The following is a 26,280-nucleotide window of genomic DNA, read 5'->3' as shown; positions in this document are numbered from 1 at the left end:
TAGAGATCCTTGCTCCTAGTAGGATCCTACAACCCTCAGAATGACAGGGTCCCCCTGGACTGTGAGCACAGTAGACCAGCTCTTTCTTGGGATTTTAAGAAAACAGACAAGCTTCGCGCACAGCTGGGTTGCAGCAGTTTTTTTCTTTTCCTTCTTTTTTTGCCTTCAGCCGTGGCAGCCTGCTCTTGATTTCTCTGGAAAGGCAGCTCCTAATTAGAATGGATCGAAGAGTCTTTGCTTCAGCTTTGTTCTCGGTCTCGACTGAATCGTTGCTTTAGGGCTTAATCTGGTGCAGCCGCTGGTTGGCTGATACCCTTGGTTCTCTGAGCTCCTTTCTGGCTCGGGCAGGCTGGCACCCAGGGGGCACCCAGAGCTCTGCAGTGTCACTCTGCCCCCTCTCACTCCAGCCCTTTCTTCCTTCTCTCTTTTTCTCTCCACCTGCCTTCTCTCTCTCTAATTTCCTTTCATTAACGACCCAGAGCTGTCCAGGGTGCCAGTCCCCACTGGTAGGAGTGTAAACTGGTACGATTTATCTGGAGGGCAATTTGTCAAATGCTATTAAAAGCTTTTTTAAAAAAGTACGTAGACTTTGACTTGGAAAGTCCCTTTCTAGGAATGTGTGTCCTGCAGAAATAATTGGACAGGGGTCCACAGATATGTGCAAGGGGACACTGTCCTTGGCAGTTTTCCTGAGTGACCACCTGGAAACCTGGTGTCCTTCAACGGGAAATCATTATGCGTGGGTCACGTAATAAACCAACTGCAAAAGAACCTTTGGGGGTAAATCAGGGAAATTTGACTGTGGACTGAACAGTAGATGCTCCTAAAGAATTACTGTTAATTTTATGTGGCGTGATAATGGCCTTGTGGTTGGTTTAGAGGCAGTGACTGGAGGGTTGGCATTTGGTTTAAACGATCGTAACCACCACCATCATGGCAGGGGAGCAGGACGGAGCAAGTGTGGCAGGATCTTGGAAGTTCTGAATCTGGCTGTCAGGTAAATGAGCGTTCATCATGCTGTTCTGTTTTTGTGTAGGTTTTACAATTCTCGCGATTTAAAAAGAAATAAAATGACCATGTAAAATCACATATATAAGATATATATATGATATATCATATATATCATATATATCATATATGAATGATATATGATATATATCGTATATGTCATATGAATGATATATACGATATATATGATATATGATATACACATATCATATATGATATATATGATATATACGATATACACATATCATGTATGATATATATGATATATGCGATATACACATATCATGTATGATATATCCGATATATATATATATATATATCGTATATATATTTGAGACAGAGTCTCACTCACTGTAACCTCCCCATCCTGGGTTCAAGAGATTCGCCTGCCTCAGCCTCCCGAGTAGCTGGGATTACAGCTGCCCACCACCATGCCTGGCTAATTTTTGTATTTTTAGTAGAGACGGAGTTTCACCATTTTGGCCAGGCTGGTCTCAAACTCCTGACCTCAAGTGATCCACCCACCTAGGCCTCCCAAAATGTTGAGATTACAGGCGTGAGCCACTGCACCTGGCCTAAAATCATACTTTCTGACCTGAAATAATATCCACCAGATATTGTTAAATGAAAAGAGATAGATAAGTTCCAAATTTTATATATGGCATTATCACATTTTGTTTTTGGCTTCAAAATATGTACATATTTTTACATGCGGAGGAGAAAGGGAGGAGGTGCATATGCCTGGATGTGATGGGTGGCTATCTCTGAGTGGTAGGATTTGAATATTTTCTACTTTCTTCTTTATGCTTTTTAGTAATAGTTTCTTTTCTTTTCTTTTCTTTTTTTTTTTTACAATAAACACACATTGTTTTCATGCTCGTAAAAAAGCCATAGTTACTACAGATGATTTGGAAATCACCTATAAGGCACTGAACGTGTACTATATATCATACCTTCTAAAAGGAGGTTTTATATATCTCCATCCACCCACAAAAACTGGTAAGGTTAGTGGTATTATTCCCGTTTCATAAACAAGAAAATTGAGGACCAGAGAGGATCAGTGCTTTGTCCAAGGACACACTGCTGCAATCCTAACTCCACTCTTCTGATATGAAGCCAGTGCTCTAATCTCTAAACCTTGGCTGCATCCAGAGGGTCTACAGGGGGTATCAGATGTAGTCCCTGCCCTCTAGATGGTGACCCTGTCTTTGCTCTCCTGGTCTCTTGCCCCCATTCTGTTCTCTGGTCACTCCTCTCCACGCCCCCGGAACCAGTTACATAATGGCATTGGTGAAAATACACTTTCCCTCTCAGATCACAGGTGAAACTCGAAAGCTGCCCGTTCAGTATTTTCTCCTAATGAGCCTTCCTAGGCTTCTTGCCTGTTTAGAATGGGAACAAGCTCTTCGCTACCGTTCTCCTCATATTCATCAGCTCTGTTTGCTGGCAGGGCAGAAGAGTGAACCGGCATCGTATACATAAACATCATACGATCCACAGAGGGCTGGCCAGCCCGAGTTCTTAATCCTGGCTCCATCACTGACAATTTGCAACCTGGAGAAGTCACTCTGTCTGTGTTTTCTGTCTCTAAAGTAAATAAAGGATAACGCACTTTAAAAATCAATTGGTGTTCTGAACAAAAAGGATGGGTGTGTGAAATGAGGACAACTAAGGGGCTGAAAATACATTTCCCCAATTTTTGCAAATGCTGGAGATGGTGCAAGCCGTGTCCTACCTTACCCCTCATCCCCATCAGCTCTTGGTCTCCTTACCTCCAGGCACCTTCTCTCCCACTCCACCCTCCAATTCCTCCAGGCTGATCTTTCCAAAGCAAAAATCCAGGTGAGTCACTTCTCATAATGGCTCTCCACTCCCTTCTGGAAAAAGTCCAACTCCTCTGCTCTGGGTACAAAGAGCTGCATGTTCTTGCTTCATCCTTGTCTCTGACCTCACCTGCTGGGCACCCCTCTCTCCCCAAACCCTACAATGCACACAGTTCCCCAAGAGGGCCTTCAGCTTCATGCCTCAGGGCCTTCGCATATGCTTCCCTTTGTCTGGAATTCTCTTCCCTGGCTAACATCAGGTATTTCCCTGCAAGGTCCCTGGAAACCCTTCCTAGGCAGCAGACCTGGAGCTCCTCCAGGCCACCTTCTCAGTCCTCCCTGGTCTCCAGTGCAGGGCAGGACCCTGGACAGAGATGAAAGCTGAAATGGGAAGCACAGGTGCAAAACCAAAGGCTTCCCTCTGCATCTCCAGGATGGGCACCAATTGTCCAGTAGATGTGGCTTAGTGTAAATTTCAGTTCCCATCCTGGGATCAGTTGAATCTGTGCTTCTTGCCACTCCAGTTTGGGCCAGGAAGTTTTTAGTATTCCATTTTTAAAAACACAACATTTTAGCACCAGAATGAATGCATTTTATTTATAGACACGGAAGCAGGTTGCCTCCTGCCCCCATCTCTCCTTCCAGAAGACGGTCTATCCAATGCATGTTTCCCAGATACAGAAAACTACAGGGCTCCTCTCACAGCAGAAACACTGTGCAGGGAAACCCGCCTGGCAGGCTTCTCCTACCCCACCCACATCTGAATGGATGCGGCAGGGAAGGGCCTGGGTGTCACGGAGGCAGTGCTTTGGAACTGGGCAACTGTTTCTGAACACCCACCCCAAATGTGACTAGCCCCACAGTGCATCCACCCTCCCAGTCACCTGGGCTTCCCCGCCCTCTCTGGCTGAATCAGGTGATGTCAAGAGGCAGCCAAAAAGATGCCGCGGAATGGCCAGCCCAGAGCCATGGAAGAGGACAAGAGGTCGGGTCCCGGGCCAAACCGCTCTTACAGAAAGCAAGAATCGTGGAGGACAACAAACAGAACCTTCTGAGATCCTAAAGGAGACAGAGGGGCGGTTCCTCTAACCTCCCTCAGGATTTGAAAGATCAATGCTTTTTGGGTTCCACTGGAGTTAGAAATCAAGAGTCAGCTCCTTTTTCTCCTCTATGGATGGCAGGTGATTCTACGGCACGGTCTGCATCTCTGGTGTCCATCCACACCTCCCACGCTCATCGGACTTTACTGAGGTCCAGTGTTGGGCACCAGGAAAAGAAAGTGGTCAAGCTCCACCTCTGAGGGGTCACTGATAAGCCAGTGATGCCTAGAGGGTGCCAGGTGCTCTGACCTTCAAATCCAGCTTAAACGTCACCTTCCAAGGAAGGTCTTCCCGATTTCCTTAATATTGTAGCCCCCACCCTGGCATGTCCTCTGCACGCCTCTGCTCTATTGCAACCTAACAGACTGCAAAATTTACCTATTCAATCGAACACCTCGCTCACCCCCCTTGAACGTAAGCACCCTGAGGGGAGGCATTTTTGTGTTACTCACTGACAAATTCCCAAGATATAGAACAGGGATTGGCACATAGGAGGTGCTCAGCAACTGCTTGATTCAAGCATTCATTCAGCAAATGCCTTCATTCAGGAATAAAATCTGCAGATGCAGCATCCATTTTGTCAATGTTTGCTCATTGAGAGTGGGGTCTTTAGGCAAGTGAAGTAATTAATAGCCACTCGTTAGGTTCCCAAATAGTGCTGGGCACTGTGAGGATATAAAAGCTCTGATGTCCGGCTGGGCACGGTGGCTCACGCCCATAATCCCAGCATTTTGGGAGGCAGAGGCAGGTGGATCACCTGAGGACAGGTGTTCGAGACCAGCCTGGCCAACATGGCGAAACCCCATCCCTACTAAAAAATACAAAAATTAGCCAGGCGTGGTGGTGCACGTCTATAATCCCAGCTACTCGGAAGGCTGAGGCAGGAGAAGCGCTTGAACCTGCAAGGTGGAGGTTGCAGTGAGCCAAGATTGCACCATTGCACTCCAGCCTGCGTGACAGAACGAGACTCTCAAAAAAAAAAAAAAAAAAAAAAAAAAAAAAAAAGCTCTGATGTCCATCCACCGCTGGCTTCCTGTTGCCTTTGGAATAAAATAGAAATTCCTCCCACTGTGGCCCCTCCCTACCTCACCTCCCTCTGCTTCTCCGGCACACATCAGGGTATGTCTTCACCGGCCTTAAGTTCCTCCATGTTCCAAGCTTGTTTGTGCCTCAGGGCCTTTGCACTTGCTGACCTTCTTGCTGAATCTCAGTGCAAATGTCCCTTCTTCTCATAGTCCTTCCTATCCCCCCAAACCACTTACCCCACAAATCAACACCCATCTCAGCTCCGTTTTGTCATCTGCACTGCCTGAAATTATCTTGATCATTTATTTATTTGTAGAACCAATTTATTGGAGAATCTCAAATCCATGGGCTCCGAAACAAAACCATTTTACTTTTTCCTAATTACTTTTTTCCATCAAGCTCTGCAGAGGTCCCCTTCCTGCTGGGTCTTCCTAGCAGGCTGATCCCGACACGTTTCAGACCATCCTAGTCACTGAAAGGCAGGCCAGGCCAGCTCAAAACTCCCAAAGTGTTTGTTCAAATCTCTTTTCCAGAAGAGTGGGGAGGGGAGCAAGATCTTTTCTTTCTCTCTCTGGAGTAACTTGGAACAGAGGGGCCAGGGAGGAGCTGCATGTCTTCTCCACAGGCCTCCTTTGGGTCCGGTTCCATCTGTTGTTATCTCCGTGGTGGCAGGGGGTGGGGGAGGTGCCTGGTCGTTTTGGGGCTGAGCCTCCTCTGTTGCTGGGGTCTCCTCAGGAAGGGGCAGCCACATTCCCCTCCAGCCCTGCCAGTGGAAGAGGCCCTCTACCCTTTTCCAGGCAGGAAACAGCTCGCTTTGTCAGTACCTGGCTGGCTGGCCACATGACTCCACACCATGTGGGTCCTTGTAGGAGCCCTCTGTGGAACACCCATGCCGCCCTTCCAGACGCGGTCCTTGCTTTTCCTGCTGCTGGTGCAGGCTTCTCCCCAAGCCTGTCCCCACGGAAGGCCCCCCAGAGGGGACCAAACAGCTCTGGGGATGTGTGCTGAGCTTCCCAAGGGCGCCCTCGCCACCCCATGCTGCAGCTGACACCAGGTTCCTGCAGCTCAAGAGAGCATCCGGCTGGGGGTGTGGTGCCAGCCCCCCTCTTCCTGGCAGCATCCTGTCTCAGGAGGATCCTCTTGGGCCTTCTTCCCTTGGCGGGGCAGGGGGGTGATGGGGGGGCACCCACTCACCAACACAGTGGCCACCCTCACTCCCATCTCTCTTGACCATTCCAATCTTATACAGACAGGGAGGAGTGGGGAGTAGGGGGAAGGGGAGCTCACAGCAGCAGGACCAATTCTTCTGCCTCTACTAGGGCCATGGGGAAGGGGCTGGCCCTAAGCTTCCATGATCTCTTTAGGAGGTGGTTTGCTTAGCATCTTTGTCCACAGCTGCGGCCCTGGTAACCAATTCTGGGGCAACCAATTCTGGGGCAACCGGAAATGTCCCCGCTGCATCCCCTTGGTTATGGTGAGGCTTCCCTTTTGGAACATGTGACACGAAACCAGCAGCCTGGCGTTGCTAGTGCCTAGGAAAATGCCCGGCAAGTGGTAGGCCCTTAGTAACTACTTGCTGAAGGCATGACGCGGCCGCTACAGTGGCTTCATGTTGAGTAACAGGAAGAGAAGGGGGACGTGAGAGCCTGACCTTGGCTGACACCGTATGCCCAGATGCCCTGCACACCCGTTACTTCACTTCTCACAGTGACCTTGAGAGGCAGCCTAACCCCCACCTGCTCCCGGCCAAGCTCGGGAGGAGGCAGAAGAGGAAGGCGGCTGGGAGCCGCGCTCTGGCATCCATGATCCTGGCTCGGCCACCCCTTGGCTAAGTGTCTTAATTCTCTGACTCCAGCTCCTCATTTGTAAAAGGGGGATGGTAGGACTCTGCGCTGTAAGGACTAAATTAGCGAATATATGACATGTGCTTAGCTCATGCAGAGACATGGCAGGTCGTAAACAGGAACCAGGGCAATTTCCATTATTGCCATTATCATTGGGACAGGCCCAGGTCGGTCCACCCCAACGCTGGCACTCTGCACGACGCCCCTCGCTCCTCTGGAGGGAGAGTGATGAAGCCCTCTGGGGCACGGGGGCTGAGACCCCTGGGGAAAGGTGACAGTCAGGGAAGGCCTTGGATGCCAGACCTTGGCCGGCAGCCTGATGTAAAAGGCGATGAGGCACCTCTGTGGGTCTTTAATCAGGGGAGTGAGATGATGAAAGTGGTGTTTTAGAAGATTAATCTGGCAGCAGAGACAGGATGGAGAACAGTCAAACTCAGTGCAAATAATGATGCTGGCTGCCCAGCTTCCCGAGGAAGGCGGGAGCCCTGGCCTGGCTGCGCTCAGCCTTCCCTGCGGCCGTAGAGGCTGGACCCTCCACCAAGAGACAGGCACCAAGGAAGGCCGGCAGAGGGCACTGTTCTGCCAGTGACAGGAGCCACCTCCAGGGAGGTCTGGCATCTGGCTAGCCAGGAGCAAGTAGCAGAACGGACTCTGTCAGAATAAGGAGGGGGCCATCAGCCCCATTTCAACCTCAGGATAGGTTCTGAGCTGGGCATTTCAGCTGTGGGAAACCATAAGCAAATGCTGGGCCAGGCCCTTTCAATACCCACTGCGGGCTTTGCTTTTGCAGTGGGAGGCCCTTTAGGGAGCCGGTGCACCCTACCACGCAGAGTGGTCAGGACCACCCCCTCGAGCAAGGCGACGTCCCGAAGCACCAGCCTCACAGAAGGGAGGGCCAGGGTTCTGAGTGGGGCTCCCGGCTGCCCTGGAACTGGCAGTGACGCAGTGGCCAAAGTGTACAGTGGAACTAGGGCCACCCAGGCCAAGAGTGGAAGGAGCTGCTGCTTTGACATTTTCTCCTAATTTTATTTAAAGCCGTCATTATATATTGAAAGTGCAGAGGTAATTCTGTCTTCTCTGGTTGTGCGGCACGATCTGCTCCAGCTCTTCATGCCAGTGCCCGGAAAACCTCCACCTTTTCCCGGTACAGGTGGTGGAACTGCTTGGCCAGGCAGTGGAAAGGGGCTTCGAAGTTTTCCATCTCTTTCTGGAAAGACAGTTTAAAAAGTTGGCTGTGTTACTTTTAGAAGGGTCAGAAGGCCAGCTCTGACTCAATGCTTCCCTCATTCAGGGGCTACCTACTTTCCACCTCATTTCATCTTCACGCCCTTTGAGGAAGCCACGTTCATGGATGCCAATTTTACAAGAAGGAAACTCAGACGGATTCAGGAAACTCGGAGATGAAGGCACCTTGCAGGAAGCCACACACCTTGTGAATGGTGGAGCTGGGGCCTGAACCCACGTCTGTTTCTTCAAAGCCTGTGCTTTTAGTTGCAGTCACTGTATGTGTGACGAGATGTGAAAATGAGACCTTTCCTTGCTTAGTTTTGACTGAGGCTCCAAAGGCCAAAGCAAAATACTAGGCAACCAAGAGCCCCCCATCCCGAAGAAGAGCTAGATAGCATGGGGCACCCTCTTCCTAGGCTGGTGCTGGACCCAGGCCTGGGAGGAATCGAAGTGAGGCAGCAGCTGGGCAAGCCGGGAGAGGGCTGCCAATGAGACAGCCTCGCTGCCTCCTTTCTCAAACTAAACGGCTGCAGTGGCACTTCCCTGGACTAGTGGGGGCCAAGTGGGGCCAGCCTGGTATTGTCTTAAGGGGGCTTGGCTGGGACCGCCTCCGGGAGGGTGACGGGTCCCAATAAGAATGAACAGCCAGGAACTGGGGCTGCAGGAGGAGTGAGGGGGGACCACCTGTGAGAAGCAGCCTGCAGGTGAGACAGCGCCACTGATGGGGTGGGGAGGGGCATCTCAGAGGCACCCACGAGGCACCAGCCGGATCCACCCAGCAGGTATGGAGTGGGCCACGACAGACCCCAACAAACACGCTGCACTACTGGCTCCGATCTCTCCCTCCCGAAGACTGTGAGAGAAGGTGCAACTTTAAATCAAGTTCAGAATTTTGACAGCCACCCAGGGCTGGGCACTTTAATACCTAAAATCATGAATATTTTTGTGACTAAAGGAGCCCAGAAGAATTTTTGTTACCTGAGAGAGAAAAGAGAAGTTAAGGAACTTGCCCTAGATTTTATCTAAGGGGTGGAAAAAACGGGCCCCTCCAGGGTGCACAGGGACGGGCTGGAGGGGAAAGGAAATCGCGCCCTCTCACTTAACAGCTGCTTTCACTCTGTGGGTCCCTGTGTGCATTCAAAAACTTTCTCAGAAAAAAGTTGGCAGAAAAAGGAATGTACTACTTTCAAGACAGTAGCTCAAGCTATGAATGCCCTAAGAACCTGTTTTGAGACGATCCCTGGCAGCTGGCAAAAGTGCAACCTTGAGAAGAGGCTGTGAAATATCCCCAACGAAACAGAAGGATTTCCAAACTGAAGAACGTTGCAGAAGGCATCAAGCGCGGGCCTTCGCTTCACAGATGAGTAGTTTGGGGCCCAGCAGGTGAAGTGGCCCAGCTGGTTGGTGCACAGCCCAGTCCAGCATCCAGATTCTCTGATTTGGGAGAGGTACCTTTCCTCGAGGCCAGCTGGGATGTGCGAAGGAAACCAGGTCCCGTGGAGAAAGTTACCTGGACTTTCTAGCAAGGGAAAGCCTAAGCAAAGAAAACAGTTGGCCAAGAGGAAAGACGGTGGTGATAATGCTGGGAGAGTGCCGAGGAAAGAGTGGAGAGTTTGTAGCCGAGACGAACATTTATAGTAAGCTCCCAAGAGCCAAGGACTTGAAGGCCATCACCCTCCAGCTGGACACGAGAGCAAGAATTCAGTACCTCCTGCCGGGCCCTGCTGGTGGTGCAGAGCACAAGGTCCTAGGCAAGCCAGTGTTGGGGTAAAACACTGCTTCCGTCGAAAGTAGAGTTAAGAATGGAATGGAAAAAGACTGAGGCCTGCATAGTGCACACACGGGGATTTCAAAATGGATTCGAAAACACTCTACAACGCAATCCTGGGAGATCTCAACATAAAAAGGAAGGAATTCAACGCAGGTGAGCCTCATTAGACACCACGGCGTGCTTCTGAAATAGATGGAAACTGAACTATTTTCCAAATACTTTGAGAGGGTTACCAATGACAGGAATCCTTTCGTCTGATCACTAATCATCATCTCGCTTACACGGTCAGGACAGCTGTGGGGCAGGTCTGCTTAGAGTGAGGGATTCTCAGGGCAGGTTCAGGCTAGTGTTCAGTCTGGCCTAGAACTGTGTTCTGCAGAGTCCCAAAGCAGGCTCCATGGGAGGCCAGGGTACCCCTTCTAGAAAACCCAAGTTTTCCAGCTGGACAGGCCTGACTCCTAGTCCTGTTTCTAGCCTTCGTTTAACTATGCAACCAGGGCAAGCTACACAACCTTTCTGAGTCTGTCATCTGTACAACACAGGGGTGTTACCTTGTAGGGCTGTTATGAAGCCTAAACAAATGTGTGCAAAACAACTAGCACACAGTAGGCCCTCATCAAACATTACTTCTCCACTCCTTGCTTGCCTGGGAGGGCAGTGATCACCACGGATTGTTCTTGCACTTGTTTGTAGGGACCTCCTTTGGGTCGGCAGGATGGTCACTGCGGCGTTTAGGCAGGAGAGGAGGAGATGGGCTTGGCATCAGGCCTTGGTTGCATCTCAAGCTGCGTTTGGTTATATTTCCTTTTTAATTACAGCTTTCTTAACCGAGCTGCCAGTGGTGCTTCTGTGAGCCTCAACTCAGGGGGGGACTAGTTAACTTGCACAGATAATAACAAGTGCTTACTGCAGCCTCTTCAAGCATAGTTTACACCCACCCACTTCAACACCTGAACAGAGTTTAACCCATAGCCCATTGGCCTTTGGTGACTCATGTCTTGGAGGCTGGGGTGGGTTTTAATTTCTGAGTTCTATCAAGCGTTCTAGGGAATATGGAATTATTGGGGTGCAGGGACAATTTCACAAATGAATGGAGGAAGGGAGAATACTGAAATCCTGTTTGCTAGGGCACTACCGCCTACTGCTTTGCACAAAGGTGTGCTTCAGAAAAGATGACAAACCCGCTATACAGGAAAAGCTGATTTGGACTTCATTAATTTAGCATTTGTGATAATTGGACCAGAGGCAAGGGTGATACTTATCTCTGCACAAGCCATGAATACAAGGATTTAGTAAGTAATAACAGCATAAACAAGATTCTAGGGGCAATATTTATACGTTAAGAAAACTAACATCTACTGAGTGTTTACCAGGCGCCAGACTCTGTGATCCGTGTTCTATATGCAACGTATTACTTGATTCTCATATTTATTACTCGATAAGGGATGTATTTTATGATCCTTATTTTACAAGCCTGAGGCACCAACAGGTGAAATAACATGTCCAGGTTCCCACGGCGAGTTCTGCCACTCACCATGGGAGGTCAGAGCGCCTGCCTTTACTGCTGTACTTTCCCTAAGGAAGCATGCTGCTTTGGGGGCGTTTTATAAGCTTGGACAGCAGCACTGGCCAAGGTTCCTAGATGCAATAGCAGAAGTGCCTAGAGCCAAAGTCAAGCTGGAGCAGATGACCTCCAGAACATTAACCAGCCCATGAGAAGATGACCTCCAGAACATTAACCAGCCCATGAGAAGATGACCTCCAGAACATTAACCAGCCCATGAGAAGATGACCTCCAGAACATTAACCAGCCCATGAGAAGATGACCTCCAGAACATAAAAAAAAAAAAAAAGATGACCTCCAGAACATTAACCAGCCCATGAGAAGATGACCTCCAGAACATTAACCAGCCCATGAGAAAAAAAAAAAAAAAAAAAAAAAAAAAAAAAAAAAAAAGATGACCTCCAGAACATTAACCAGCCCATGAGAAGATGACCTCCAGAACATTAACCAGCCCATGAGAAGATGACCTCCAGAACATTAACCAGCCCATGAGAAGATGACCTCCAGAACATTAACCAGCCCATGAGAAGATGACCTCCAGAACATTAACCAGCCCATGAGAAGATGACCTCCAGAACATTAACCAGGCCATGACCCTTTTGAGGGCCACAGAATCAGGTCTAAAGCCCACAAGGCGAGGTCCAAGTTACGACCATGACTGTGCCAGGCCTGGTGGTCTCCCCAGCTAGCAACTCTGGCGAGGGGCAGGGCAACCAACACTCGGGCCCCTGCTGGCTCTGAGATGGATGTTCAGGGCCACTCCTGCTCCTAGAGGGCAGATCATCACTTCATGCCCTTCCTAGTGGAGTCTCACGTGAGGGGTCTCATTGGTGCAGCCTGGGTCACATGCCTGTATCTTGGCCTCAAGGAGGATGGGACTTTAAAACTCCCAAACACAGGAAGCAGGTTCCTCAGTGCTGGACAGCTAAAATCATGATACATTAGGTTGGTGCAAAAGTAACTGCAGTTTTTGCCAGGAAAAGTTTACTGAAGATGCTGATAACCAATCACTTGCTTTTTGTAATGAGGTCTTCTGCTCTTTTAACTGGCAGGCACTTTGTGGCCTGGAGTCACCCTGGGGCTGCAGCAAGGTGAGGATGGGTGGCACCGATGGCAATTAGAGGCCATGAGTCCTAATCCTGGCTCCATCCTTCACTAATCATGGGACTTTGGACAAGTCACTTGAGCTCCTCAACACCGGAATGGGAACTGTGGGGTCAACTTCTGGTTCACAGGACTGATTGTGAGGGCCACATGAAACAATGTTCCAACGACATCTGAACCCAGAATATTGCATGCAAACGTCAAGGGTCGTGATCACCACACACAAAGCACTTGTATTTCTTACTAGTTGGGATATACCTTTTCCCAGGGTTGGCTGGCTAATCTGCCTTCCTGTTATGTCTGAGTAGCTACTGCTATATTGAGAAGAGATCTTGGGCTAAGAATGTAAACATCAGTTCCAAATGAGACTCTGCATATGGTGGAATAACAGCTCCCTGCACGTGAGGTCATGTGCAAGACCGCTGCCAGCAGAGGCCCACTCCAGACTTGGCGACGAGGCAAGTGGAGATACTCACCACGGATGTTTCAAAACATTCCAGGCCCTGGCCCAGCGCCCATGCCCGGGCCTCAGCTGAGTCCACTGCTCGTCTGCCGGCCAGGTCTGTCTTGTTCCCAACTAAGACACCTACTCAGAAGAAACAACAAAAATATGGCACTTCACTCTCACAGTCTGGAAGGACAGCGGGCGAGATGAGAGCACTATTTTTGAGGGGTGTAAAGCATCCTCTGAGAGCTGCCTGACTCGAGGTGGTGAGCCCCCACAGGGAAAGCCGGGGGTCTCTCGTGCTGGCCCCAAGAGAGACAGGTGGGCTTTGCTTTTCATGTACAGCTTCTGCTAGATCTTTTTTCTAGACCTCACGTGTATCTGTCTCCCTTGCCTCCTTAAAGGGCTGCAAATGCGTGAAGGCGAGGGCCAAATTTATGTGAGCCTTTGTAATAATTCCGAGCACATGGAGCAAACTGTAAACTGGTCATTAATACTAATCTAAGGACTCGGCTCGGAGTCAGGGATTCAGAGGTAATTTAGTTCAGCTCCCAGCTGCATCAGCTGCAGCTAATTTTTGAGCCTGTCTCTGGAGATCACTTTCCCCGGTCTATAATGAGGAGAATTTGTTGATCTCACATAGGGACGAAAAATAAACTGATTTAAAGCATTCAGAAGTGACAACAGGACTTGAATGTTTACTTGTACCCCATATACAAGAGAAAATTAGGAACTCTTCCCTGGGGTTAGCTTTCTGGAATTAACAACTGATATTACAGCACCCTCCCGTTATTGAGTCTCCCCACAGCCCTGCCAGGTGCGTGTCCTCATTCCCATTTCCTAGACTGGGAGAGGTGTGTGTGGTGACTCACTGAGGCTGGCATGACTGCTAAGCGGCAGGGCCAGTGTATGCCGTAGGCCATCAAAGGCCAAGCCCAGGGCCCCTTCTCCACCCACAGCTACCTCTGCAATGCCCTTGTGCTCTTGAACCGAAGGACAGAGATGCCGCTGGGAAACATGGGTGTCTGCAGCTCGTACCTGGGAGAGAGATACCTGGAGCCTGTGACCGAGCCTTCTCCAGCCACTTGCTGCAGTTTTTGAAGGATTGTTCATTGGTCACATCATAGACGAGACATAAGACATTGGGACTCTCCCACTGTGCAAGAGGGACAGGATGAGTATGGGTCAGTAACAGGAAAAGTGACTTCAAGGCTGGAAGACAATTTGGCCTTCCAAGGGAAAGGATAGGGGGAGCAGAGGGAAAACAGCCACACCCACAGATGTCAAACAATTTCCCCAAAGGAATGAACAGAGGGCCATGTTCAGTGGCAGGAGGCAGGGCTGGGGCAGTGCCGCCAAGGACAAGAGCTCATGTCTGGGCCAGGCTCTGCTGGGCACTTCTGTGCCTCACTGTGAAACCTCCCAACTCGGTAGAGTGTCTGAATATTCCCACTTTGTAGCTGAAGAAACCAAATACAGGGAGGGTAAGTGACTTGTCCAGGCCTGACAGGCTTTAAAAACAAAGACAACGATGACAGAGATGGGGGACGACTGAGGTCTTCTCTACCCATCAATCTGCTTTCACCTGCAGCTGGCCTCATTCATTCATTCATTCTCCACTCATTCTTATTGAGAGCCCACCACCATGCAAGTTACATTTTTGTGCTTTGCAGCCTGGAAAGAAGATTCTTTCTTCATTAGCCAGCCTGGGAAGCTTGTTTGCTTGCATCTTCTTAATAAGGGCTGGCTTGTTAAAATGCAGAGGGCACTTTCTGCTTCTCTTGCCATCTCTGCATCAGCCTAATCCAAACCACACTGACAACTGGACAGGGCTCCATGACCCAATTAAGAGCCAAGGCTACACTCTCAGGGGCTGTCGCCTTCAGGGGCTGCTCAGAGTCCTGGGATGCCCTGCTGCCTGCCCTTGGACATAGAATGGCTCTGTACAGGCTGTGGGTGCATGCCCTGGTGCTCGTGACTCTTGGCCATGCCCTGGTTTCTGGATCCCCCAACCTCGCACAATTAGGACCTGGTTTATTTCTGGGGTGTCAGCAACCTCCCAGGGTACAGAGGAGAATCCTTTTCCCTCCAGATTGGATTCCCTTTCGGATCCTTGGCAGGCCAGCCCAGAGTCCACTCTGGAGGGCTCCTCCTCACCCTACAAGGCTGTGCTGGCTTCTGGCAGTGTCAGGGATGGGAGGACCGTGGACTAAACTGATGAACCCTTCACTCCACAGATTAACTCTTGAACTCCTGCTAGAACACATTGAGCTCTGTTACATGCACACAGGAGACACCTCAGCGTGGTTTTAACTCAAGAAACCCTCCTTCTTCCAGGCTTTAGTGAGGGGGTCCTGGAGAGGCCTGGCATCAAGCTAAAGCCAGAGCGGGTGAACCAGGAGTCAGGGCTGGCTGGAGGGGAGGGTGTGAGCTGACGGGTGGCACATGGCCTGGATTTGCCCAAATACATCTTCCCTTCTGCTGGGCATGGCAGCCCCAGTGCCAGGCCATGCACACAGTAGGCAATTGGGGTGAACATCGTGAACCGATGCATGAAGCCAACCCTGTATGAAATCACTATCATTAGATCTACTTCTCTTAGGCAACAAAAAAGGGGGCAGAAAACAGTTCCCATTAAAATGTGGCTGTTCTTGGAAAGGCAGGGGAGGGCTCTGGAGAACTCAAACCTTCTAATTAGCTCACTGGCCCAGATTAGTGAGACTGTTACCGTGGAAGGTACAGCAAGTGGATCCTGCGAGGCTGGTGGGATGGGGGTGGATGGGGCATGGTGAGGCCTGGGCAGCAGCAGGGGCATGTTCCAGAGCAAACCCCAGTGGAACGGCAGAAAGTGAGCCTCGTTATAGGCTGAGGCCTCTACAGCACTTCCCAGAGGGGAAGGAGGCAGTCTGTACTGTCCTGGGAGGTAGGGGACACCATCTGAAAGGACACCATCAGGAGGGTGTTGCTCTAAAGAAGGGAGGCCTCACAGGGGGAGGGCTGCAAGGGACCGAGCTGCAGGGCTCTTGGCCCATTGGATCCTGGGCACCCCAGAGCTGGGGCCCGGGCAGTCATGCGCATCAGCTGCTCCTTCTTGCCAAGTAGCCGCGAATCCTGGGCTGGGAGGAATGCCCCTTAAAGAGTAATGCCATGGGAGCTTCCCAATAGCACAGTGCAGGGAAACTGCTGTGTGAGCACTGTCAGGGGTAAACGTTTTGGCAGGAGGTGGTGATGGTCAGGAAAAAGACCACGTGTTACTTGCCAATTTATCCAGCATTTCTGAAAACAGCTCCTTGCCAGCAGAGTCAAGAATGAAGAGTTCCTACAATCAGAAAAGCAAGAAAAGTCTCCACATGGAAAAACCACAAGCTACGAGTCACTGGTATCACTCTCAGCTCACACTGGACTTGTCTTAGGGGTGAAATACAGGCACCCACATCTTCATACATGCTCTGTCTTTTCTCCCAGGCACGAGAGAAGATGAAGGGGAAAGGAGCGAACTCCAGAGTCTTAGAGAGGCAGTACGACGGGTTCTCGCACCAACCAGCACTTTCTGTGTGGAGTCTCACCTCTTGTAACCCTGAGTGCAAAAATACCAGGAACAAGCTGACTTCCCACCTGGCAGAACAGAATGCTAAACAGGCCGGTGAGTGCTCTGGTTTCCAAAAGGTCATTCTGCACTTTGTTAACCAAATTGATTTTCAAATCTTAGAACAATTCTTTCTAAAGGAGGTCACTGAGTAGGCCTGGGGAAGGTGTTTAAAGTAGGACATTCTGTCACCCTTCTGGGATGGCTAAGGTGTGATGCAGACAGAGGGTGCGGGATGACCCTTCCTGCCCTGTCCAAACCTTCCCCAGCCCATGTGAGAGCTCCCAGGGCTGCTCCCCTGGGAAATCACCCCTCGGCTCCCCCTCCAAGCTCCCTCCTGGCACTGGGTCTTTCCTGGCTGGCCTCTGATCCCCGGCATACGCAGTCTAAACATCAGTACCATTGTCTGTTTTGCATATTGGTTACCTGGGAACTCACTTTTCTCTTCATCAGAAGTACTTATACTTTTTTTTTTTTTGCTCACAGACCTCTTTAGGAATCTGGTGAAAGCCACAAACCCTCTCTCTAGAAAAGCACACACAAACATAACATTTTGCAATTCACTTTCAAGAGCCCCAGGTTCCCATAAAGAGACTTAAGAACCTTGATAGTAGAGAGCAAGTTCTTCAAGGGCCAGGCCCATATCCTAGTCCTCCTTCCTTCCTTCCTCCTCCACCTCCTCAGTCCCTCCCTTGAATGCTTCCCGATTCTATTCCAAAATGCTCAGACAAGTCTAGACCACAGCCTTGCACTGCATCTCTCCTAGGGAGGATGGTGTGACCACAGAGACCCTGGGCCCACCTGGGGGAGCCCTGAGTTCCCCTGGGTAAAGGCATCACTCACCACACTGTCTCCCGTGTCAGGAACTGGCACTGTCTTCACCACCAAATCCATTCCTGTTGTCTGCCGAGGAACACCAAGAATGTCAGCATTGAGGGCCCCCAAAGGGATAGCATGTTACAGGAGGACACACAAGCACCCCGATCCCAGGAGGGGTATCTCCAGTGGAAGGGTTTGTTCTGGACTCATTCTGGTGAGAAGCAGCTCAGCATGCAGAAGTCAGAGGGCACTAACTAGTCCTCTCCACCTCCCTGCCCCAACGTGAGCTGCTACACGTGGTGGCCAAGTTGCTTGTGGCCATTCTGCTCTGTAGCTGACCTCTCACCCTGGGCTAGTGGAAAAAACGATCTCCACGTGGCCCTCCGAGCAGCCTCTCATCAGCTGTCTTAAGGCTTCCCTCAAGGAACTTCGCAGTCACTCACTCATGGTGAACCGAGCACTTCTCTTTAAGCCGTGTCCAGGTCTTGACTCCCCAGCTCACCAGGGTGTAGCTTTTCTGGAAATGGGCTCCGTCACTGCGGAAGATCTGTGCCAGGGCGGTCTTCCCCACTGCTGGGTCTCCTGTGAGATCAGAAAAGAAGAAAAAGAACGCCTTAGTCCTTATCCGACTTGAGAATCTCCCGCTGCAGAACATTAGTCTAGAAACCAAAAACTTCAATGAGTTTTGAGAGATGTACTTGCCTCTCAAGGGAACTTGTTCTGAGGCTGCGGGCAGGACACAGGTCCATGAGACTGATCTGCAAACCTCACAACAGCCAGAGCACATTTCTGCACGGCTAAGCCTTTTATCCACGGGAACTGACCCAGAAGGTAACAGCTTACGGAGGGCTTTGGGGCCCTGGAAAAGGAACTGATGCTCTTCCACTGAAACACGCCCTATGGGGAAAAGCTGTCACTTCCAAACTGGAATTTACTTTGAAGTCTTGAAGGTAAAGAAGTGTGACTGGCACTGACAGGCAGACTCACCTGTCCAACTGACCCAATCTGGGTTGACAGCTTCCACCTGAATGCTTTTTTGTGTAGGGGGTTGGGGTTGGAAGGGTCTCTGCATTTGTGGGAAGCAAGAAGTCTGAGGCTATGTTCATCACTCTGAAATCTCTTTCCAAATGCTATGCTCCATCTCCATCGCAGAATACCTGTCTGTGACCCGAGGATTCATCTTCCCAGGGGCCTCTCCACCAATTCGATCTGCAATAGCAGTCACCTCCTCCAAGCTCGTCCTTCACCTACTGGCCTTATCTCCCGCTCCTCTGCTGGTCAACAGCCCCAGAAACTGGTCCCTCAGAACTAAAGGTTTATGTCGCAGTTTTCAGTCTGAGACCTGAGCCTTTCACAAGACTGCTGGGAGCCATTTAGTCAAGCGCTCCTCCTGTGCCCGTCACGGGTGCTGGAAGCTCTCCTTGCCCATCTTTAATTCCCTTTGCCCTCCCCATTTTCCCTCTCATGGCTCTGCTGAGCCTCCTTTGATGCTGATTGTTTCCATTTGCAACCACTTTTCCTCCTGAGTCCTACATGGACTTGCACTCCACCGTCCCAGGCCCTGGCAGAACATGTGCTTTCTGCTTCTCATCCTCTGGATCCTTAGCAAAATCAGCACGCACTCCGCGGCTTCCAACTCACATCACTTGGTACCATCTCTTCACCTTTGCTTCCCATTTTACAGGCGACTTCAACACTTCTTTCCTCGACTTCTCAACAGTCTGCCACTGTTCACTTTTCAGTTTTGACTTTTCCCACCTATAATTTTCTCTTGTAAGACAATTATTTCAATGCTTGTGGCATTTCATTTTATGTGAACTCCTCCAGGTTTGAGTGAGCTATTCAGGTCCTGCTTTCCTATTTGTCATCACTCCTTAGAAGGGAACCAACATGTGCTGAGCCCCCTCATGGACCTGTTCACACAATCCCATTCATTCCTTCCCCGCCAAGGTATCATTAACCTCACCTGACAGATGAAGAGACTGAGGCTCAGAGAGGCTGGGTAACTCGCCCAGGATTCCAACCTCATGCTCTTCCCAGGCCCTGCCCCTCTCCTAGAGCTCAGGGACCACTTCTGACACTTTTCTTGTTTTGAGACAGAGTCTCTGTCACGCAGGCTGAAGTACAGTGGTGAGATCTAGGCTCGCTGTAACCTCCGCCTCCCGAGTTCAAGTGATTCTCCTGCCTTAGCCTCCCGAGTAGCTGGGACTACAGGTGCGCGCCACCATGCGGGGTTTCAGTTGGCCAGCCTGATTGCAAACTCTTGACCTCAGGTGATCTGCCTGCCTCTGCCTCCCAAAGTGCTGGGATTACAGGCGTGAGTTCTGACCCATTTTTAACGCTGCCCCTCCAGGACCTCCTCACCGCAGCCTTCCATGACATCTGGGGCAACCACAGCCTAGACTGTCACAGGGTACCCATCCATCTTGGAGCAAACAGCGCATCGCTTTCCTTCCTTGGGCCCTGACTGCGCCCGCCCTTCCGACTCCAGTTCTGCTCCTGAATCCAGCTGGAAGTCCGCGCCTCCTGCTTATGAGATTCCCCACAGATTTGTTCTGGTTAATTTCATAAATCTTTCCTCTGACTGTCAGTCAGAGTCACCAACACTTACAGGAAACCGCCTGTGTTGGCTCTGAGGGCTCAGAAGCACAGGGAGGTGAAATAACTGATAAACACATTTGCAGAGCAACAGGATGACAAGTGCAAATTCAAACAGCACAAACTGAGAAGCAAGGCGTCTGGGGAGCATCAAGGAAAGAAATGAATGAGACGGTTCATTGGGGAGGGAGGCTTCTCTAGGGGCAAGGGCTGGGCCTGGGGGCGACAGCAGGCAGGGCACTGCAAGACAGAGAGGATGACGTCTGCAAGGACACGATGTGAGGTCACCTGTGACCTCACAGTTGACAAGGCCGATGGCCTTTTCTTGGTTCTCATCCTCCTTGACGTCTCTGAAGGATGTGAGTCAGCCTGAAGTGACCCCTTCCTTCCCGAGTCCTGTCCCCATGGCCTCAGTGACCCTGCCCTGGTCTGGTTCTTCTGCCATCTGCCTGCCCCTCTGCCCCCCAGTGTGGGCATTCCTATGGGCCTGTCCTCGGTGGCGCTCTGCTCCCACTCCACTCCTTCCCACTGACTCCCGTCACCTTGACAGAAGGCAGGATCTCCCTCCCAAGCTTTGTCTGTATATCCAAAAACCCGTGTGCGTTGCCACTAGAATGAAGGACCTTCCTCCAACCTCAGTCTGTCTACAGCCAAGCTCCGTCATGCCCTGGTCCTGAGTGGGCTGCCCCCATCACCCAAGCTTTCTGTTTGTGATGCCACCGTGTGTTTTCATCGTCCCCAGATTCAACGGGTCACCTCTGACTGCTCCTCCTCCCTCCTCCCGTCTCCAGGCGGCCCCCCTTGCATTCCTCACATCCTTGGCTGAGTCTCAGCCCACCTCTGCTCGGCTCTCCCTGCTGACCCCGCCCCAGTTAGCTCAGACCTCACTGCTGGGTTTCTATCTCAGCCCCAAGCCCATCCTTCCATGGTGTGCTGGGGAGGGGCCTCTGCAGACACGTTTCGCCCTTGCTAGGAGCTTCCTGTTAGGCTCTGCCAATGGGAGTTCTGGAAGAAGGGAAGGCCAGAGTCGGGGGAGAGGACACTGCTCTTCCCGCCTGCTTCTCCTTTTTCTTAGTACTACCCTAGCAATGGCCTGCACCCCAGCAGCACTAACTGCTTCTGGTCTTGGTGTGTGTGTGTGTGTGTTTCCCTACTCCCAGAACAGCTTATTGTTGCCCCCAGAGGAACCAGCACCCGCAGGCAGTGCCCCCTTCTCAGAGATCCACACCTCGGCTCCCAGGGCCCCTCCTCCCTGCTTCTGGGCTGAGAGCCCCACATGCTTCCCTCTGCTTCCCCAGCCTGAGAGGCGGTGCTCCTTCCTGCAGTTACTACCCGTGCTGCCTCAGTGTCCCCCTTTTCCTCTTCCAGTCCTCTAGCACCTGTGTCATTAACATCCTACTGAAATCCTCACTGTTGAAATGCCGAGTAGAGTTGCTGGTTTTTGCCTGGCCCCTGACTTATATAGTCCTTGGTACCAGGAGTGGTCTTAAAACACGGACCCTCCAGGATCCGTGTTTGGAATTGGTTTGGTGTGTCTTGCCCTGAACACAGGGCTGGGCTCCTCCCAGTGGGAAATGGGTCCTGGTGCTCTGTGGCATGTGCTGGGGTCACGCGGCGGGTGACTGAACTCCGGAGGTGCCGGCACCAGCTGGGCAGGGCCCCTTCCTCAGGGGTCCGCATCCCAGCTCCCTGGGGCTCTTCAAGCTTCTGACACCCCCGACCTCTGCCCGCCACTCTGTGTCATCTCAATGCTGCCTTCTTGCTTCCTCAGTTCTCCAACACTTGATGAAGCAATTCCATACATTAAAATTTCTCTGCTGAAATGACGACTGGGTTTTCTGTCTTCCCGACTGTGCCTTGAACACTTCTTTTCTCTTCTTTTTTTTCCCGGCTCTAATCCTCCCAGAGCGTGGCATCAACAGATGGACCCTCATAATAAAGTGCCTCCCTCTTGGCAAACCTTCACACAAGCCCCACTGAGGATTCCTTCATAGCCTACCCATCTCCACGGTCAGCCCTAACCCACCTTCCCACTCTCTCCCCAATAATCCCTTACCCCCAATCTGGGCTCTGCATTCCTGTTTGCCCAGTCCCTGGAAATTCCTCAAGGCCACCTCCTTCCAGGTACCCCTAGACCAAATTCAAATCCTGTCCACTCTCTCCAAGGAAAGCTCAAATAATACCCTTCCTGCACAGCCTCTGAAGTCCATCTCTCCCTCTTTCGTCTTAATCTGTGTGGCTAATGTGGATCATCGGTCAGTGGTAGCGCAAGATGTGATGTCACAGCAACCCTCCCGGGAGGCTCTATTACCAGCTCCGTGTATATCAAGAGGCAGAATATTATGGTACTTAAGGGCACAGACTCTGGAGCCAGACTCCAGCTCCATCACTTTCTAGCTGTGTGAGTTTAAATCAGTTACTTAACCTCTCTGTGCCTCAGTTGCAACATGTATAACATAAGATAATCATAGCATCTACCTTGCAGAATTGTTGTGAGGATTTAATGAGTTAATATGTACAGTGCCTGGCATATATAAGCACTATTTATGTGTTTTTTAAAAAGTAAACAAATACAGATCAATGTCAAATGTTGTTTTCTTTCTTCTCCAGAACCAGAACAAGTAGCAGGTGTGCCTGGAGGTTATTTCCCCGCATTTGGCACACAAAGGGCATTCGCTTTGTGTTCGCTGTGTTAGAACTTATCACACGCATCTTAGTTCTTCCTTGAGTGCAACTGATTCATGCTTGCAGGCCCACTGCACCTTGCACGGTGACTCTGACGTAGTAGGTGCTCAGGAAGTATCTGTTCAATGCATAAACACTTGAACTGAACGTCAGGTCCTTCAATGACTAGTTATGTGAGAGAAAAAACAGAGTAACTCAGTTTAAACAGCAGGGCTATGGGTCATGGATGGAAAAATAAAACCAATGGTGTGTGTGTGGTGGGGGTAGGTGGGGGGGTGTCAGAGGGGGCTGATTTCTGGGCTGAGGTGTTTTGGTCCCTGGAAACTTCCAAGAGGAAATGCTGTGGAAGCCCTGAAAAGAGGCTGCAGATTGAGGCGCAGGCTGGAGTTCAGGAGCCACTAACTAGGCAGTGGCTGCACTCAGGTGAAAGAACTGCCCAAGGGAGTTGGGGGTAAAGAAGGGCACAAAGAGGCTGGATGCGGTGGGTGGCTCACGCCTGTAATCCCAGCACTTTGGGAGGCTGAGGCGGGTGGATCACTTGAGGTCTGGAGTTCAAGACCAGCCTGACCAACATGGTGAAACCCCATCTCTACTAAAAATACAAAAATTAACTGGGCATGGTGGCGTGTGCCTGTATCCCCAGCTGCTCGGGAGGCTGAGGCAGGGAATCATTTAAACCCAGGAGGTGGAAGTTGCAGTGAGCTAAGATTGTGCACCACTGCACTCCAGCCTGGGAGACAGAGTGAAATTACGCCTCAAGAAAAAAAAAAAAAGGGCCTGGCGCAGTGGCTCACGCCTGTAATCCCAGCACTTTGGGAGGCCGAGGCGGGCAGATCACCTGAGGTCAGGAGCTCAAGACCAGCCTGGCTAACATGGTGAAACCCAGTCTCCACTAAAAAATACAAAAAATTAGCTGGGTATGGTGGTGGGCGCCTGTAATCCCACCTACTTGGGAGGCTGAGGCAGGAGAATTGCTTGAACCCGGGAGCTGGAGGTTGCAGTGAGCTGAGATTGTGCCATTGCACTCCAGCTTAGGCAATGAGAGTGAAACTCCGTCTCAAAAAAAAAAAAAAAAAAAAAAAAAAAAAAAAAAAAAATAGAAGGACACGGAGGAGCACTGCTTGAGGACAGTGTAGCTTGGGCTAAAGCCCTGGAAATCAGATTGGGACCCAGGGTCTAGATCATACAGCTCTGCCACTTCCAGCCCTGTGACCCACAGCAAATGTTCTCATTTTTCTGGGCCTCAGTTGCCTCATCTGTAAATGAGGATGGCAATAATACCAATCCCACAGGGTTGCTGTGAGGATTCAGTGAGACCACCTGTATTGAGGGTCTAGCACAGAGCTGATGCACCCAAAGCGCTCAGTAAGTTAGCTCCATGATGAAAACCGAATTTAAAAAGAACTCAGAGAGAAGCCCATTTAAAAAAAAATGTAACTTCAGAAAATAATGTTTCCACCTTATCCATAAGGAAATTAAAGCTCAAAAAGTGCTTCGTCCAAGATGACACAGCCAATAAGAGGAACAGGCAAAATTACTTTTGCTACACAACACTGCCTCCTCTGGTGCTCTGGAAACTGGAGACTCTCCTGAGAACCATTAATTTATTTTGTTCCAGTATGATTCAGTTACTACTGTCAGTCATCTTTCTGTGTGACCCTTTTATTTTCAAATTATAAAAGCCATTAAAAATATTACCATTTATTCTCAGTCTGGAAGAGGGGAATTTTTTAAAAAAGGAATCTCTTTTTCTCTATATAATTTCTCACCACTTCTTTCCTGAGCTGGCTAGGGAAGCCTGGAAAGGTCACAGGTTTCAACAGAAACACGAGTTAAGAGTTTTGGAGTTGGGCAGATCTAGGGGCTGAAATCCTGCACAGGGCCTTCACTAGGGGTTGACCTTGGCTGACATCTCTCAGTGCCTCAGTAAGATCAGAACAATCCAGTACCTGGCCGGGAGCGGTGGCTCATGCCTATAATCCCAGCACTTTGGGAGGCCGAGGTGGGTGGATCACCTAAAGTCAGGAGTTCGAGACCAGTCTGGCCAACATGGTGAAACCCCATCTCTATTAAATATACAAAAAAAATTAGCCGGGCATGGTGGCGTGCGCCTGTAATCCCAGCTACTCAGAAGGCTGAGGCAGGGGAATTGCTTGAACCAGGGAGGTGGAGGTTGCAGTGAGCTGAGATCCCGCCACTGCCCTCCAGCCTGGGCGACAGTGCGAGACTCCGTCTCAAAAAAAAAAAAAAAAAAAAAAAAAAAAAATCCAGTACCTAGCCTAGTGTGCTATGGTGAGACGATTACATGAAATATGTGTGCTTCACATGCAGTAAGCACTCAGTAACATGCATATGTGTTTCGCAGTCTATAATCCAAGCTTACTGTTTTTCTAAATGTGCAGACTGATACAAGGGGCACACTACAAATGTGCATGCCACATATTCATCCATTCTGAAAGTATTTATTGAGTACCTACTATGTTCCAGGCATTGTTCTGGGTGCCTGGGATGTATCAGTCAACAAAACAAAGATTCCTGCCTTTGGGAGACTCAACATTTATGCCCTTCTTGGAGTGGGGCAGCACTGTAACTTTGGGTATTAGAGACAACACACAAGTGCCTTTTGCAAACTCTGGTCACTACACTCAGGTCACCGTTATCAGAGGGGGTGAGGTCAGGGGGAAAAATATCCCATAGTAAAGACTACCAAAGTCACTGATGCCTAACTTTGGGGTACAGTAAATGTTTAGCTGAAGCACTCAAGGTTTGCTTAAGTTTTGTTTATTTTGTTTTGTTCTAACAAGTCTGCTCCTCCGGAGTTTTAACTAGTGATTTTTTGACGAGTCAGCTCAACTGGTGAAGGTGGTCTCAGAGTATGTGACAGGGAGCAGGGGGAATGCCACTGGAGCTGCGAAGTGCCCTGGAAGATCATTCTTCCGCGCCTAACGTAATTTACTGTATCAGTAATTGCAGTAACTCGCCTTTGGGAGAGAGAAAGGAAAAGAAGCTAGGCAATTTAGGTGAACAAAAGCTCTGGATGAATTATGAAGGCTCTGGACTCCAGAGACCACCGTATTCAAGCGCAAGTTTTCAGACTCACCTGCCAGGATGCATTTGGCTGCCAGCTTCACCATGGTAACCAACACTCCCGCGAGCCGTACCCGGAGGACAAGAGCGGCTGCTAGAGACGCAGGTGGGTGGGCTTCGGGCCCTGGGCTGGCCTGGGACGGGAAGGTTGGGGGGGGGGGTGATCTCAAGGGTCAGTGGCCGCGGCAGGGCTGGGGATGACCGAGCCCGGCCGGCCCTTCTGGGCTGGGGGCGGATATCGGGCGCTGGGGGCGGGTGGGCAGAGGAGGGCTCCAGGTAGGCCCGGCTCGAGGCCCGACACGGCAGTCTGAAAAGGTGCAAGCGAGCGGACACGGCCTGTGCTCCCCGCCCAGCCCCTCAGCACAGCCCTACCCAGCGGGTTCCGGGAAGGACGACCCGGCTCTCCTCCGATCACAAGTACCGGGCCGAATGCACTCTCCAGGCAACAATAGCCCGCCTGCCCCTCCCCCCCTCCTCCTCCTCCTCCTCCTCCTCCTCCTCCTCCTCCTCCTCCTCGCTGACCCTCGATTGGTTGCCGCCAAAAACTCCCACCCTCAAGGGCTCTCAAAAATCCAATGGGAGTAGAGAGCTGG

The 26,280-nt window shown here is 50.6% G+C and overlaps 1 protein-coding gene and 1 long non-coding RNA gene across 2 annotated transcripts in view; one reads left to right on the top strand and one right to left on the bottom strand.

Annotated features, from left to right (window-relative positions):
• Positions 1-17,324, top strand: part of LOC115835950 — a 63,004-nt gene extending 45,680 nt beyond the window's left edge. The window contains exons 2-3 of the long non-coding RNA XR_004030926.1: positions 16,378-16,555; positions 16,985-17,324. This is a non-coding gene — a long non-coding RNA (uncharacterized LOC115835950). The remainder of the gene's footprint in view (positions 1-16,377; positions 16,556-16,984) is intronic.
• IFT27 (intraflagellar transport 27) lies at positions 7,807-26,161 on the bottom strand. The gene is made up of 7 exons (XM_030815626.1): positions 25,701-26,161; positions 17,820-17,899; positions 17,342-17,401; positions 16,172-16,231; positions 13,951-14,068; positions 12,944-13,053; positions 7,807-8,008 (listed from the first exon to the last, which is right to left on the bottom strand). The coding sequence occupies exons 1-7, from the start codon at positions 25,732-25,734 to the stop codon at positions 7,910-7,912; spliced, it is 561 nt and encodes a 186-aa protein (XP_030671486.1). The 5' UTR covers positions 25,735-26,161; the 3' UTR covers positions 7,807-7,909.
• Positions 26,162-26,280: the final 119 nt, after the last annotated feature.

Source organism: Nomascus leucogenys, chromosome 7b (genome assembly GCF_006542625.1).
Source record: "Nomascus leucogenys isolate Asia chromosome 7b, Asia_NLE_v1, whole genome shotgun sequence".
Classification (NCBI taxonomy): Eukaryota; Metazoa; Chordata; class Mammalia; order Primates; family Hylobatidae; genus Nomascus; species Nomascus leucogenys.
Note: the sequence above shows the minus strand (reverse complement) of the source record. Positions and strands in the feature narration are given on the sequence as shown.